The sequence below is a fragment of the Puntigrus tetrazona genome, chromosome 17 (assembly GCF_018831695.1).
Source record: "Puntigrus tetrazona isolate hp1 chromosome 17, ASM1883169v1, whole genome shotgun sequence".
Classification (NCBI taxonomy): domain Eukaryota; kingdom Metazoa; phylum Chordata; class Actinopteri; order Cypriniformes; family Cyprinidae; genus Puntigrus; species Puntigrus tetrazona.
Genome location: NC_056715.1, coordinates 3,869,766 through 3,886,463, shown reverse-complemented (window position 1 = coordinate 3,886,463; position 16,698 = coordinate 3,869,766). Strand labels below are relative to the sequence as shown.

General features: G+C 37.8%; 1 protein-coding gene across 1 annotated transcript in view; it reads right to left on the bottom strand.

Moving 5' to 3' along the window:
* Positions 1–16,698, bottom strand: part of lrfn5a (leucine rich repeat and fibronectin type III domain containing 5a) — a 41,118-nt gene that overhangs the window by 5,674 nt on the left and 18,746 nt on the right. The window contains exon 2 of the mRNA XM_043262218.1: positions 1,609–3,016. Coding sequence (XP_043118153.1) covers positions 1,609–2,996 — 1,388 coding nt within the window. The 5' untranslated portion in view covers positions 2,997–3,016. The remainder of the gene's footprint in view (positions 1–1,608; positions 3,017–16,698) is intronic.

Genomic DNA, 16,698 nt, shown 5'->3' with positions numbered 1-16,698 from the left:
AAATAGCTGCAATAGAGAACAAATTATAAAACAGCATTATGTTATCAAATCTTGTATTCAGGTTTTCTAAATCCTTACCCTGTGCGCAACGGGTCAGTTAAAGAGACACACACTCACACTATTACGCTTAAATAAACAGTGACTTTTTTTTTTAATAAAACCATTTACATTTACACTTTTTAGTAAATTAGTCTACTGTATAGTTGTTTCGGCATATCCTAGCAAAATCTAGGATAGAAAACTTTACTGAAAAACACAATTGTCTCAAAAGTGTAGCATTATAGTTAGAAATAAAGGTAAGCAAACTAAAGGTTCGGATACATTATGACGAATCACAATCAAAAAAAGACAGGGGCCAGGCTGCAAAAACTAATACACAGAAAAACACCAGCATTATTCATTTAAGAGAAAATTAGAAATGGATTTCTATTCTACCATTTCACATGGACAGAAAGCACAGCATTGATCCATCCATCCATTAGAACAACACAAACTGGTGATGGATTTTTGTGCTAATGTACTAAATATAAGGTCCCTTTTCTCAGCTGGCCTCTATAACACCTTGCTGTTGACTCAAAGGGCAAAAGTCAGTTCAATCATGCATCTAGACCGATTGTGTTTTTCAACTGCCCTTTAAACCAAATCGTTCATTCTTGTCTTGCTGGTTGGTTTGAGATTCTATTGTAAGATGGTTTCTTAAATTCCAATCTACAAACCACATACTGATATATCAGCCCATTTGTGCTGCATTATTCACATTATAGAAAAAGTCTATAGCTGTATACATTTAGTGAAAAAGTGATGGATTCACTGGACAAAGTATTGATTGTGTTTGCTTCACACTGATATTCTGTTAACTATGACCTACAATGCAAATCTGAAATGCTTGAGATTGAAACGAAAGACATTTGAGAAGGATCAATAAAGTTTCAATAGCTGTGGCTAAGGTTTGCTCCTTCGCCATTTCACATTGGGAATATATCGGCCTTGTTAAGCTAATTGTTCTTGTTGTCTTTCCTCTAAATGATGGTGGTGGAGCTTGAGATTACAAAGCCAAACAAGCAAAACATCAACAGCAAATAAACGATAACTAACAACAACAGTTTGAAATCCCTGGACCACAAAACCATCTGAAAGCTGAATACATAATCTTTTGTTTGATGCATGGTTATTGTTAGGATAGGACACTATCTAGCCGATTTGAAATAGGCTTTTGAAAATCTGTAATCTGAGGGTGAAAAAAAATCTAAATACTGAGAAAATCACCTTTAAAGTTGTTCAAATGAACTTTTTAGCAATGCATATTACTAATCAAAATATTCAGTTATAATACATTTACAGTAGGACATTTACAAAACATCTTAATGGAACATGATCTTTACTTAATATCCTAATGATTTTTGGCAAAAAAGAAAAATCGATACAATATATTTTTGTCTATGGCTACAAATATACCCCAGCGACTTAAGACTTAAGGTTTTGTGCTCCGGGGTCACATATAGTTTTCTAATAGACCTGGCATTGTATATTACAAATACTCATCTTGCTAAGTCGATATGGATAAAGGCATTTGCTAAATGCATAAATGTACAAGTAAGTATTTCTCACCTGTAAACAAGAGAGTCATCGTAGGTTCCATTATACTGAATCTGAAACATGCGTATTCCAGGTATATTCCTCTGGAAGTTAAATTTGATGAGTGCTGTAGACGAGGTGGCTTCTGCCATAACCACCCTCCTATCGGAGCTGGTCTTGGCATCGCCGGTGTGATTGCTGCCGTTTGCTCCTGCCCTTGTTGAAGTGGAGATGTCAGAAGAACCCGGGTCAGGCTCCTGGATGTTATTGGTACTGTTGCTAATGTGTGGAAGCTTAATGATGACAAGCTCCACAGTCTGGTGGGCCTCCCCGGCGGGATTCGAGGAAATGCATGTGAAAGAGCCTGTGTCCTTTACTGTGCTTATCAGGATGTCCAACGTGCCGTTGTTGTAAACCAGCGTGCGTGACGAGTTTGACACCAACTTCCCATCGGGGGATATCCAGTGAATGGCAGGTTCTGGATCTCCCCTGGCTTTGCACTTCAGTGCTACTCTTTGGCCCTCCAGGACCCTCATCTCGTGAGAGTGGCGGGTGATGAGGGGCGGCTCACAGAGGAACTCCTCCTCCGGGATGGACCAGAAATAGCGTCCAGATAGGTGCAAGGGTGTGGCGCAGGTCTCCAAGTCGTCCTCGCGATTGAGCCGCCGAAGCCACAGCAGCTCACAGTTGCAGTGTAAGGGATTTCCTCCAAAACTCAGAGCGAAAGAGGAGGGATTCATTACGCCAGACGTGGCAAGAACCTGTGCGCGCTGGAAAAGCGGGTCCGGTGGAAGCTTCTGGAGCTTGTTGGAGGTCACGTCCAAGCGGTTGAGCTTCTGTAGGAGGGAAAAAGTCCCCTCGGGAATGTATTCGATCATGTTGTGGTCCAGACTAAGAGTGTGTAGGCTGGTCATCTTCTGAATGGCCTCCCAGGGGATGGTCTCCAGGTTGTTGTAGGATAAGTCCAACTCCTCGAGGGCTAGTAGGTCGTTAAAGGCTCCCATGTGGATGAGGGTGAGTTGGTTGTTGTTCAGAATCAGGTGATGCAGCTTAGACATGCCACTAAAGGTATCGTTGGCTATCCGTGTCAAGCGGTTGTGGTCTAGATGCAAGGCTCGTAGGTTCTCCAAGTCTGCGAATGCATGAGGAGTGATGTAGCTTATTGTATTCCTGGACAAAGTAAGATCCACCAGCTTGGTCATATTGGCCAAGTCTTTCCGTTTTACGCTGGTGACAAAGTTATCAGCTAGCCGGAGCTCCACGGTGTGCCTGTCGATGTTGGGCGGAACAAAGAGCAGCCCTTTTTTGGCACAGAGTGTTGCGAGGTTGGGAGATAGAACTTGACAGACGCAGCGCTTCGGACAGATCTGGGCCTTCACTGCCATTCCGATAACCAACAAGCAGACAAGCAGTTTTTCCATTGTAAATCAGGTTTTTACACCTAGGGAAAAGCGAGAGAGAAAAAGACAAAGAGCGTGATTAATATGCTACTGTGGCTTTGAACTACAATTTTAAGTAGGCCTTTATTCAGTTAGAGCATAATTGCATTTGTAGATGTTTATCAAATACCAGTGCTTAGCGCAGCCAGAATGCATGTGATAACAGCAGGCCATTGGTTATCCTGCAGTCATTTCAGAAAGTGTGATAAACAGTTCATCTTACACAAATAAAACCCCATGTCAGATGTAAGAAATCGTCAGTTTTGTATCACAGCAGTAACATTCCCAAGCTCGAAATCAGTGTTGCCAGATCTCAAAATAAAAACAAGCAACTTGCTCTGATAAAACATGTCCAGAAATAAGCAACCCATTTTTTTGTCAGATCATTATTTTGCCGCGTTAATTAGGAATATTTCCCATGTGTGTAGACTCTAAGTCAATATGTAGTTAAAACAAAAAAAAAATATTGCTCATTATTTTGACAGCTAAAGGAATTTTTGTTTCCCCTCAGACCAGCATTTTTAGCTAAATTCAAAAGCAGTCACATATTTTTATGCATAAAGACTCACTTAAACTGTATGGAATAAAAAAAATAAAAGCGTGATATTATAAAGGCAAAGTGTTTTGCCAAATTAATTTATGGACTAAAGCCAAAACAACTAATTCAATTATTACCTGAAAAACACTGCAAAAGAATATATATATTTTTTTTTTATTCCAGACAATTATTAAAATATAAAATAGATATTTATATGGAGTAACACTTTCTGTGTTGTATCAGTGGGACACAAACACAAACTATTCTTGCACATATTCACAATGCAACGGATTTGCTTCTTTCACAGAGCTCTACATACATTTGCTTCGTTTAAAAATACACACTAATTTCACAAACCACCTAGCATCCCTTGCAGTTCCCTGAGGGCCTGCGGACACCGGTTTGAAAATCACTGATATAAAGTGCATTTTGAACAGCAGGTGGGCAGATTTGACAGCTGTGATTAGTGGTTAGTCACACTTTATTGTGATATGGCAGCTAATCACTAGCTAGTCCAAATACACGACTGGAAATAAGCCCAAAATGCAACCACTTGTACATATTTATAAGCAACTTATATATATATATATATATATATATATATATATATATATATATATATATATTAAAAAGGCCGAAAGTACCTTATAATAAGTGCTCATGGCAACGCTTCTCAAAATAGATGGCTGCAGTCTCTAAAGAAGAGTGGGTTTATTTCAGGCAAAGCACATGCTAACAAACGTCATGCACGCTACAGGATCTATTTTAGCGCCATTTATTAGGGCCAAATTAAGAACAACATAGATTCTTTCTTAACCCAATATGCTCTTTTCATCTTCGATTTCAAGAGTTTTAACACATCTTCCTTGTCTCACTTTCTCACACGTCTCTCGAAGGTGTGACTCATTCTTTCCTACTGTAGAGTCCTTCACTTACTCTCCATTAGAACTGTGTGGGTGCGCAGAAGAGCTGTTTCATAATGACCGTGTGTGTGAACAGGGAGCGCTTTTGCAAGACCCCGACCCAGTGGGGGCAACTGTATTATATTTAATTATATAATTATGCTGAGTTGAGTATGTAATGACACAATACAGGGTCTAACAACTCTGCACTCACAGAGAGTACTGCATTAAAAACAGCCATCATTAAAAGGTAAGAGAAGCTGACATCAGACTATGAAATCATAAGCAGATGGTCTGAGCATTAGACCTGGAATTACCAGAAGAAGCATGATCATTGATTGATTATGTCATCTTTCTGGATAGGATAGTACAATTTTTAATATGATACCATTTCATGGTCAGTCCATGTGAATCTGAATAGTTATGAATGGCCGTTACAGCCCGAACCTGACAACATGCATAATAAAATTACTGTAAAATAAAAGTCCAAATGAATCATGTGCTATGTTCAAAACCTGTTTTCCTTCCATCACAATCAAGTGTGTTTATTTTTTTCTGAAATTCCATTTAATTCGTTTTGTTCTTAGTTTTTTTCTTTCTGTCTTTTTTTTTAACAGTTAAATTTATTCATCAAAAAGCATGTCTTATATACATGTACAGTTCCGTGTCAATTTATTAAGTTTATAGGGCCCTAAATTAGCTTGGCATGCATATAGCAATTTACCCTCATTTATGATACTATTATATAATTAACTTTTATATAATATATATATTTACATTTCGCTTCAGCATTTCAAACAACATTTTTAATAGTTTTAGTTTTTAGTATGATTTTATTATCCTGTCTTACATCGTCTTTAGTGCTTCTCAGAAGAAAGAAAACCATACAGGTTTGAAACAAATCGAGGGCGTGTTTATTTTTGGCCATTCCTTTGGAAGAAAAAAATTTGACGGAAAGACGACTTTCGAGCACGGCTGGACGCGATACTCCCTTGCTCTCGCGTGAAAGCCTCATCTTCGGCGCACGGTGAAACTCACGAGACTGCCACAGACTGCCGCCCAGTCGCACAGCAAATGCAAAGATCGTGTTCTTTCCCACACTGCAAGTCTTCGCTATTGATTTTCATTCCACCCTGCGGACAGGACGGAGCAGCGAGATTTGAGTGAGCGAGAGAGAAAGGGCAGGAAAAAGGAAAGAGCAAGAGAGGCAGAGAAATACGATGCTGTAATGGAGACTGATGTGTTGTTCATACGAACAGCGGGATAGTATGTAGAGTGTATGATTCATGCCAGTGAATCTGATTCACGAGCCCTGACTCTTCACCAGTGCAGTAAAGCATAAGAGGCCTCCGAAGATGTGCATTATGTTTTGCCTGAAGATGAACTGAATAATGTGTTATGCAATGATCAGTGTAGAAAAACTAGCTTTTATAGAAGTAACAGGACGCAATCCCGTTTGTGTTATCTATATGGTTTAAAAACCTAAAGCAAGTCGTGAAGGTGCTTGATCAGATCAATTATCCAAGCCACTGTTTACTTCACTGACGATTCTGACAAATCTTAGCACGGATGTTGATTAACCCTGTTAAGTTATGACAAATATCCATAAATAACACCACAGACAAGCTAAATCGGTTAATTTATGATCCAAGCTTACAGCGCCAAAAAATCTTCTTTTTCATAACACTTCTTTATCATTTACAAATGGGGATTTGAGAATCACCGCATTTGCATTTCTCAATTCTTTTTACAAACGTTAATAGAGACAAACTACTGAACAATAGGCCTAATTCCTAATTCAAAAGCCATTCTGCCTATTTCTTGCTTTTAACAAAACACCATTCTAAAAAAAACAACAACAACATTATTATTACTTTGTACTTCTTTTAATCCATTTTACCCCAGAATTAATTACTATACATTTTCTTTAGGCATTCTAATGAATGCTTAACTTTAATAACAATTTTTTTTTGTAATTTACTAAGCACACTTGTCCAGTCCGTTTCACAAGTCGTTCAATTCACATTTTCAACCAAAGAAGCGTGGACTTCAATTGCTGAATTATTAAAATTAATAGACGCTTATACCTAAAATCTCACGCTTGCCTACTAAATAGTAGACAAGAAGCAGTATTTGAAAATAGTAATATGTCTGAATTCACAAGGTATGTCCCACACTTAAGGAGAGGGTGCATTTTTAATATTGTCATGACATGCGTGTATTCTAAAATTACTGCATCGATGCAGAATCAGATGCAAATCATAAAAACAGTAGGTGAAGAGTACTATTTCCAGATTGTGAAGTGTGCATCTGATGGACCCTTTACTGTTCTACGAGGCTACAGTTGAGGATTTGTGAATGGCAGTGAAGTGACGCAGAGGACACTTTGTACATGTGGATTACACAGGTACTTCACACAGTCATGCCATACAGAACGTACATGTTTATGCCTGCGAAACCAAATACTGTCTCAAGCGAACCTGCTTGGATATCATGTGATCACCGATGCAACCGTGGTTTCACTATTGTTTTATTTTTGAATTGATTTCAGGCTCATAAACAGAATACCGCCATGCTGCATACTGCTGCAATATGCATACCGTGCACAGCATGCACTTTTTTTGTAAACACGGAATACCCAGGTGACCCATTACATTTGCAGCTGTGTGGAATACTACATCCCACAATGCACCAGCTGTATGGTAATATCGGATGTGATGCACGTCTTTCTTGACCCATTCGATCGGAATGTCAAATGTTTACACAAACATATTACATATTAAGAATTTAAGAGCTAAGAATATAGAATTGTAAACCTGAACATTGTTTGAAGATGCATAATAATCTGCACTTGTTTGGCAAAATGAACCATGCGTGGGATCCGGTATCTTATTTTTAAATCTAATAAAACAACATCAGCAAAATGCAAGCCCTGGACCCAAACACATACCGATGCAAAAATACCACTAATCCCATTAAAATCCTCTCTAGTCCGTTTAAATACACCAAACAAAAGCCACTTTGTATTTTTCCAGATGACAAATGACCACACTGAATATCAAGCAGATGATGTATGCGCAACAAACACTCATGAAAAGCATAATGATAGCTACCGTAATGAGGAAGCTGTCAGTCACTTTGACAGGAAGCAATTGCCGTGCACTTTACTGTGAAGAGCAGCCCCAAGACAAACACTCGCTAATCAAGCATGTCTGAGAGAGTATGGATGTTTCACCCCACCACAGCCATTAATGAAGTGAGGCGCTCGGTTAAACCATAACACGTACTCCGCGCAGCTCCTCCGTGGTTCTTCATGCAGGGACTGAGATGGGAAACTTTACAAACAGTGATGTGTGGGAATTTATGCATGTTAAATATCGACTATTAAATGTACAGCACGTCGCAAATGAAATCTGACGTTATTCTGATACGTTCATATTCAAGACGTCTGATTATTATATGGTTTTACAAGATCATCTAATTTAATGAATAAGGAGTGAGCAATACTAATGAACAAAATGTATTTAATCCATTTATAACGTGACTGCCTTCCAATTACTTTTAGATGTACAAAAAAAGTGCTTGATATTGCTAGACTATATCTTATAATGATTTGTAAGAAACATTGCAATGCGAAAACAAGCTTCTGGGCGAATGAAGCATGTATGTGTGCGTGTTGTGTTTGTAACAACTGTGTGTTGACCTGAGAGAGGCACGATGTACAGAATCCCGTGATTATCGTGCATCTTTCATAAAACCTCCATAATTTACAGTGGTCGTATTTTACACAATGCGCGCATGCATTTTTAAACGGCCAAAAAGGAGATGTTTTCCTCACTGAAAATATTATCATAAATATTTAAGGAGTGTCAACACAGCAGAGATGCAGAGCAGGATACGGGGGGGAAAAAAAAGGGAGAGAAAGTTGTAAAAAGCATTTTGCAAAACTCTCACCAGACTGACACTTGCTATGACGTGGGGTCAGGTTTTAACTGGTTAACACGTTCAAACGTAACCATGCATTCGTGCAAAATGGATTTGCAAATCAAAGATTTCTTTATAATGAATAATAAAGTATGCTTTACGATAAAGTGTTGTTTTTTTCTGATCAAGTAGGTCTTTAATATCTGCATACGGGTATAACCGATCTTCTTGGTGGAATCCACAATTACATCATGATTATGTATGTACTAATGGATGATATCCCATTCTTACAAAATATGTGAACTGACTTTTCGAAACACTGTAAAATCTGGTTGAAAGGTGACCTAAAAGTCAACATTTTGCCATCATTTATAAACTCTCGTTTTATTCCAAAATTCTATGAGCTTCTGGTTACAATTTATTTTAAGGTGTCCGTGTCACATTTAAGTACTGAGTAATATTAATTAACTACATGTACTTACTATACGGTTAAGGTTAGAATGCTGTAGGGTTTGCGTGTTATTATGAATATGTTATTATAATAGTAAGTGCACGTAACATGGACTTCTTTGTTCTGTGGAACATCATTTTTTTTTGGTGTGAAAAATGCAAATAACAACAGTTGCTGGTCTCCACTGACTTCCATTGTGTATTTCTCATACAATGGAAGTCATTAGGTAACAGCAACTGTTTCATACAGGCTTGGGACAACTTGAGGGATGTGTAAGTGAACTAGAAACCTGAAATTACACAAAACAGGAACGGTCAGGCATTACTGGTCGCATATCTTCCATACGCATTTTCTCACTTTTGCCTAGTTATAAAATGCGACCGCTCACTTCCCATTCATTTAGGGTACATTCTAAGCTGCATTTAATATTTACAGATTCACCCGAGTTTGCTCAGGCCAAGAATCAGAACCTGTACCCCCAACACCGCTAACCAAAATGTGGCACGATGTGAAATCCCATTTCTGGCCCATTTGCACTACGAACAGTGATGCACTGCAGATGTCAGCCTAAAGACGTTTTTGAAGAAAAATGCGGAGACTTTTGCTCCGACGGCTGGGAGGGAGGCTGACTAGTTCTGGAGGATGTAGATCCAGACTTCAACAGGAAGAGAAATGAAGCAGATTTTTTTCCTCACGCTAAGTGATGGCAGCAGCATTTTTCAGGCTGCTTATTCAAGATTAATCAGCACCTAATGGCAAAACAGAGTGCTAAAATCTCCATAAAAGGGAGAAGGGTACAGACTAAGAGAGATGGATTGAAATACAGAAAGAGGGAAAAAAAAATAGAAAAGAAACATCAACACATCCGCAGTGGTTGCCTGGAGCGATGACCAGCCTCAGCATCACTCCCACTGACACACACGCACAGCAACACAATGAGACAGAATCCATACTAAACATCTCTCCTTACTGCATTCCCTCCGTCCTTTTCTATCATTTCCTTCTGTCTAGCCTTTTCCCCCCTCAGCTCATCTATTGCCTTCCCTAACTTTTAGCTTCCTCCCGCACAGGAAAACAAAACACGAATGAGATCTTTTTCAATATCTCAGGCATTACTTCTAGACATCAAATGAAGGCTTTTGCTGACATCTGCTATGAGACCGATCTTTTATTTGACATGAAGACCCTATAGAATTTCATAAACAATTTCTTTATTTTCTCAAACGTTTCTTCGAAGATTATTACATTCAATAAGAATTTGGAGTCTCCTGCTTGTCAAGTACTTCTCCTGAGAAAAAAAAACCAAAAAAAACACCTCAGTAATTTTGCTTCTCCACAAGAGTTTCAGTACAATCCAACACAAATCTTATTATGATTTTAATATCTACATTTATATTCCAGAAGTTATGAAGAACTGTTTCTGCCTCAGAAAACTTATTCTCATACTTCTTTCAGAATTGTGAGATAAAACTTCAGAAATGTATTTTTTTTATTTCATTGTGGAAATGGGCTTCCATAGAATTGCAGTCAACTTTTTCATTAATTCTATTCCACAAAAACTCAATTTCATGTGCTCAAAGCCAGTATAAACCTTTCCCAAAATCTCCCACAACCAAACAACACCGTCCTACGATATCCATATGCATTTTATATTTTATACAATACTAATAAATATCGTCAGTTACAACAGAATCATCTGACAAAACAAAACTGAGAACTTTAATGAGTTACAAAGAGCAACCTCTACGTGATAAATGTTTCTCTGACTGATTCAGCAGGTGTCCCACTTCTCTAGCTTCCTCTTTTTTTATGTCTTCTGCCATTGTTCGAAACGATGTCAAAATAAAGCAATATTTTACACCTCTTCCTGCTCTGCCAAGTTTCCCCAATTTTCTGGAGTTACGCTTTAGAGGAGCAGAGTGCAGCAATCATGAGAAATCTGTGCTCTGGAAAGATAACCTATTGTTCAGCACTGATCAAACCCTGAGAAGTAAAAGACTGTGCGACTCTGTCTGTGTGTGTGTGTGTGTGTGTGTGTGTCGCGGGGCCATAACCACCATAGACACTGAGGGAGACGGGTCCCACCTAATAATTAGAAATGGCCAAAAGCCCCTTCCATGATCTGCGGGCTTCCATTATAAATGGATCTTGTTTTTGATAACAAAAAAGCATTAAAAGTAACATTTTCAGCCATCTCTGCCTCTGCAAGCTAAAAGCGCTCGTCAATGTCAAAATAATTGAGCTAGCCAATCAAATCAATCAGTTAAATTAGCAGGGTTTACCGTTCACAGATGCTGAGTGCGAAACCATTAGGTTTTTGCTAGTGAGGTAAAATGAAAGATGCGTATTATTTAGTGTTAATTTTAGGATAGAAATGTTAAATGTTATACTGACTGCGCTTTTTTTCTGAAATATGCCCATTTTGACAGAGGAAGAGAGAGAGATGATATGTGTTTTCTGTTTCTGTAATTGCTTAGAAATATAATGTGGAAATTCAGTATGGAAACTTTTATTATTTTATTTGATTATGTATTTTATTTTATTTTATTTGAAAATGTATATATTTAGACCACTTCATATAGTATAGTTATTCAATTTCACTTGAAGAGTGTAATTTCTTTCCTCCATAAATGACCATAATTACACACACACACACACACACACACACACACACATATGTGTGTGTGTGTGCGTTTAGAACAGTTAAGTTCAACTTGTGTTTATATACCATACTTCCTGTTTTTGTGCTATTTCAACAACAAAAAATAATTCCAAACACACTGCAAAAATAATTCCACAGCACTGTTTTGCATCTCTGAGCAACATAACTGTTTTTTTCCTGAATGAATCAACCGTTTAAATGATTTGGTTTAATTTCAATGAGTGACTAACTGCCACCTACATATTCAGAGTATCTTTTTATTATTTCAATAATTTAAAAAAATTCTAAAGACAATGGAGACAAGGTAAAAGTGCATATACAATCTTAAGAATCATTTTTTTGTTTTGTTTTCATTATTGGAAAAGATTAATTTCTATGAGTGTGAACTGACCACCAGACAGAATATGAAGAATATCAAAACCTGAGTCAGCTGTCCATGGCAGTCTTTAAGATATCAGCACAATAACACACTCAAAATACGGTCTAATGACTGTTATTGATAAAATCCCAGAAAATGTTGAGATTGAGATTCTGTGAATATCACGCTCACGCACACGCGCACACACACACACACACACACATATATGAAAATGAATCCCCCCCCTTTGTATAACATATGGTTACGGCCTTGGTGTGTCGGAGACAGGAACAACAGCCCGACAAAAAGAGAGCTGGCTGGCACTTAATTGGAAGAGAAAATGAATTTGGCGTTGCATACGATGGGATGAATTTTAATAAAGCACATGAAGCTTTTGACACAGGATAGATCCTATCAGGGGAATCTCATTTCTCTTTTCTCTTTTGGTCTCTGTGCAAAGCCCGAGCACGAGCAGATGCATCTATGCCCACTGAACCAGTTTATTATAAGTAGCATTAAACTGAAGTGTTAATGTGGTTTAACCACTGTAAGGGGGCACCGTTAGTACCAAAAACATCAAATAACAAATCGCAAGTAAAGTGGTTTTCTATTATAAGAAACAAATGAAAGGCTACAGATATGAAAACTCCTAATTTACATTGCTGTGATATAATTATATAGTTCATCAGCCAAACAGTAGGATGTTTATGGTCGCTGAGCAACATACCATCTTGGCTCATTTCTATCGAATTCAGCTGATGTGAAGTCACAGGTGTGCATATGCCAGCTGATGGTTTTTTGTTATAGTATTATGAAATTATAATAGTTATTAGCTTTAAAGAACAAACAATAAGAAATATCAGATTCAATCGATGTGCAGTCACAGGTGTGTGTAGGCTGATCCAATCAATATTTATAGCCACAGCTATATTAAAATGGTTTTCTTTTAAATTTAAATAGTTATAAAGCTGTATGGACCAACCAATGAGAAATATCGGATTGCTTGTGATAAGTCCCATCAAGAGTTCTCAGAAGAGATCTCAACAGTGTCTGAAATCGTTAAGACCAGCCAAAGAAACATTACAAAAGAAACATTTCTCAACAAATCTTCCCATTAGCTTTGCATCTCTGTACTTTTGCTTTTGTTTGTCAACGGTAATTATAATTCCCAGAGAATTTTGCACTGTTAGTTCCAAAATGTTTTCCTAGTGATGCAATAGAAGAACCAAAAATAACTTTTCACTGAACAGTTCTCGAAAGAAGCCTTTTTGCAATAGAACGATTTCATGCTTTTAAAAAAAAAACAAAGGTTCCAAAAGTATTAGTTCTTTCAGTTTCTAAAGAACATTGCTTTCTTGGAGCGTTTTACTGTCCTAAGAACATGATATAATCTAATGAAACTCTTACCACTATAAAGAAACTTGTGGAATTTAAAGGTTTTAAGTTTTTTAAAATAAAGGATCCAAAAGGGTGTTTTTTGTAGTGATGCTATCGGAAAAAAAAATTCCACTGCAAAAAAAATTGTATTAAAAAAAAAAAGCAATTTCTGCATGGATAGTTGCATTTTGCATAGAACCATCGATGCCAATGCAAACCTTTTTAAAAGCGTAGAAGATACAAATTTGATACCTCAATTAAATGGAGATGGCCACTAAATCTCCAAAGCTTTGCAAAAGCGACCTCAGAGCAGTTTATTTAAATTGGAAAGCGCACCTAACCGCTTAGAAGCAAACAAGACTTGAGCCAATGCCGTATGCCAAGCAACCTGAGACTCATCTTGACATGACGACAAGCGTGTGCATGTGCATGCTGGCATATGTTAATAAGGTCTCTGCGTGGGATCATGTGTCTGATGACTGAAGCTCAGCGGGAGCAGTTCTGTTTTGTCTGGCTGTCAGTGTTTGACCCGGCGCTTCAGCACACACGCACGCACACACACAAACCCGAGCCCTTTTCTGGTGACTCTCTGGCCCCCTGTAGCCTGCCTCTCACAGCTCGTTAGAAGATCCTTCACCCCCCGCTGGGCTTCCGCCCACCTTGGCCGCTGATCACAACCGTTGGAGAAAGCCAGCATCATCGACTCAAGCTGGGAGAGGGGAGAGAAGCCGGAGAGTGTGGACAGAGAGAAAGGCCTCTAGATACTTAGGCTGGACTGCCACCACAACCTCATCGCTTTTGAAGCAGAGGACCCAGAACACTTTGATCTGTAACAGAGCATCTGTAGCACCTCCGCTGGGAAATGAGTGTGAAAAGATTGATAACCCTCTTCACCTTATTACCGTGACACTAGTCTCAGCCTCGCCGGCCGCCCACAGTCTGTTCACTGACCGTCTGATGCAGATCGCACACATAAATGGCAAAATCTCAAGCTCACTTCCGATTGGCCGGCTTCATATCGACAAGCCACGTTTACAAAGCACAACGCACACTTTTGGGGAAAAAACGTTCACTCAATTTGCCAAAGAATGCCGGGATAGTTTTGTAGACTACATACAAATACCCTTTTTTGTTAGGTTTCAAAGTAGTGTTGTCAAAAGGACCAGCCAGCCGTGTAATGCGTTCCAGGATCAACATCAACAACCAGATTTAAAGAATTTATAAATATGAATACATTTTTTATGTAAAAATATAAAAGAGTTTATAGTTTTTGTGAAGTTTAACTTAAAAAAAATAATAATACTGGTATCAATGATGGGTACTTTTTGACAATGCTATTTTAAAATATGAAAGCAATCATTGTTCAAAATGAAAACCGAGGGTCAGTTTTACTAAACAGGGCAAATTAGCGCAATAGCGTACTTCCAAAACAGCGCAGATGGTTGTGGACATTTGTGTGGGTGACTTACAAAACAATGTGCAAATCATAGAACAAATGACGCAACTATTACATATGTAACTATATTACATATCAACCAACACAACGTACCAAGCTCAGTGCAAATTTGCATTGTCGAAAAAGAAAGAAAGAAGCCACAGTATCAGTAAAGAACCAGAGGCCAGAACAATTTATGGTTGCATGGTATTGCATGACTTCTAGTTGATGATTTCACCTGAAGCAAATAAAAAAATAACATGGCTTGATGAATGATATGTTCGTATAATGTGTTCTTTTTGATTTCCAAATTAATTCATATGTGTGAAAAAAAAAAAAAATCCTCTCCCTTCCACCACACCATACTCCTCCTAGCAACGACTGCAGCCATTTCAAGCATAAAATAGCTTAAATAGCTGCTTTAAATAGCTGCTTTTTTGGGCATTTAATGAGTGCAAACATTAGTAAATCACGTTGCGTGATTTATTTGAATCCTCTCCTCCCGTAAATTTTGCATCTGAAAGGGAAACTCCTAAAAATGGTCAAGTGCAAAAATAACTGTGTCCGCACCTTTTCAGCGCTGATTTGACACTGTGCGTCTTTAGTAAATCTTAAGAGTAATAGTTTAATGCCAAAAGACGCAAATAAACGCTTTCTAGTTATCAAATTTATGTTCACTAATAACCAACTTACAAATTATTTAAAAAGCTTTAGCATCATATGTTTGTAAAGGCCACCGATTGATTTTGAAAAGCAATACAATGAATTTTAACATTGTAACTTGTCTATATATATATATATATATATATATATATATATATATATATATATATATATATATATATATATATATATCTAAGAGATAAAACACACGTAAAAACAAACTGATTGGTTGCTTTACATGTGGGCCAGAAAATCAAAAAAAAAATTGTTCTGCAAAAAAATCTGCAAGTAACACGTTGAATTAAACTTAAGATGTTGAAGTGGAAAGACTGAAATTGTATTTAGATTATTAGAGTGTAAGTGGTGAGTTCTATACCAGAATCAGCTGCTAACTGGACAAAAGTCTTGCTACAATCTACAGCGTGCCTAATACACACAGATTGAAATCACTGTACCACTTAAGAACATTTACTAAATAAAACATTCTAAAGAGGCGCTTAGTGTATTTAACTTGCAGTGTAATGACTATAAAGCTCATTTCACCACAAAATGAGAAACCTGGACAGACGATATCCGTGCAATACAATGAGCAAAAGAGAGGGAAAAGACATTGCTCTTAAATGCTCAGATGCTTTATATACAGACAAAATAGCCATAATAAGTTAACTGCTGGATCTTCAACACACATCCGCAGTACAATCAGATATATGGCAGCCCTCACCGTCATCAAAGGCAAAACGGCAATAGTAGATAAGATGAAAAGCGTTTGTGATGTGCGCTTTCCAACATACCGCCCAGGGCTGAAAAACTCTTTCTGCCATTCGATGTGCGATTAATGGGTGAGGCCTTCATTCTTTCCACCTTAGCTGTCCGTCAGATCCACGGCACCAGGACTTAGCGGCACGGATATCTCTCTTTCCCAGAACTCAAAGTAATTGATCCAGATTTGGGTCTTTTTATATATTTATTTTTTTTTATGGACAAGACTTTTTTTTGGGGAGCTTTAAGCCACGAGCGCAACAGACACCGTTCGATGTTATAATGCACAATGGCTTAAATTTTCATCTATCGGTACTCATGGTTACGTCACGTCAGTGATTTTATGTAAGAGACTCCGATAATATTATATAAATGACTCGCTATTGAAAATGCTTTGTGTCATCATAACCTCTGCTAAATCTGTCAAGCAGATGTATTTCAATTCCATCATAGATACAAAAATCTACTCCCCGCTAAGAACCAAAATAGGCTCGGCGCCAATAACCCGAGGCGCTTTTAATGTAAAACGCCACAATTGTCAGAAAAGGTCTTTATCGGAAACTAATCTTTAGCAAAACTGAGTCTTAGTAAATGAGTATAAAAATACCAGACGAA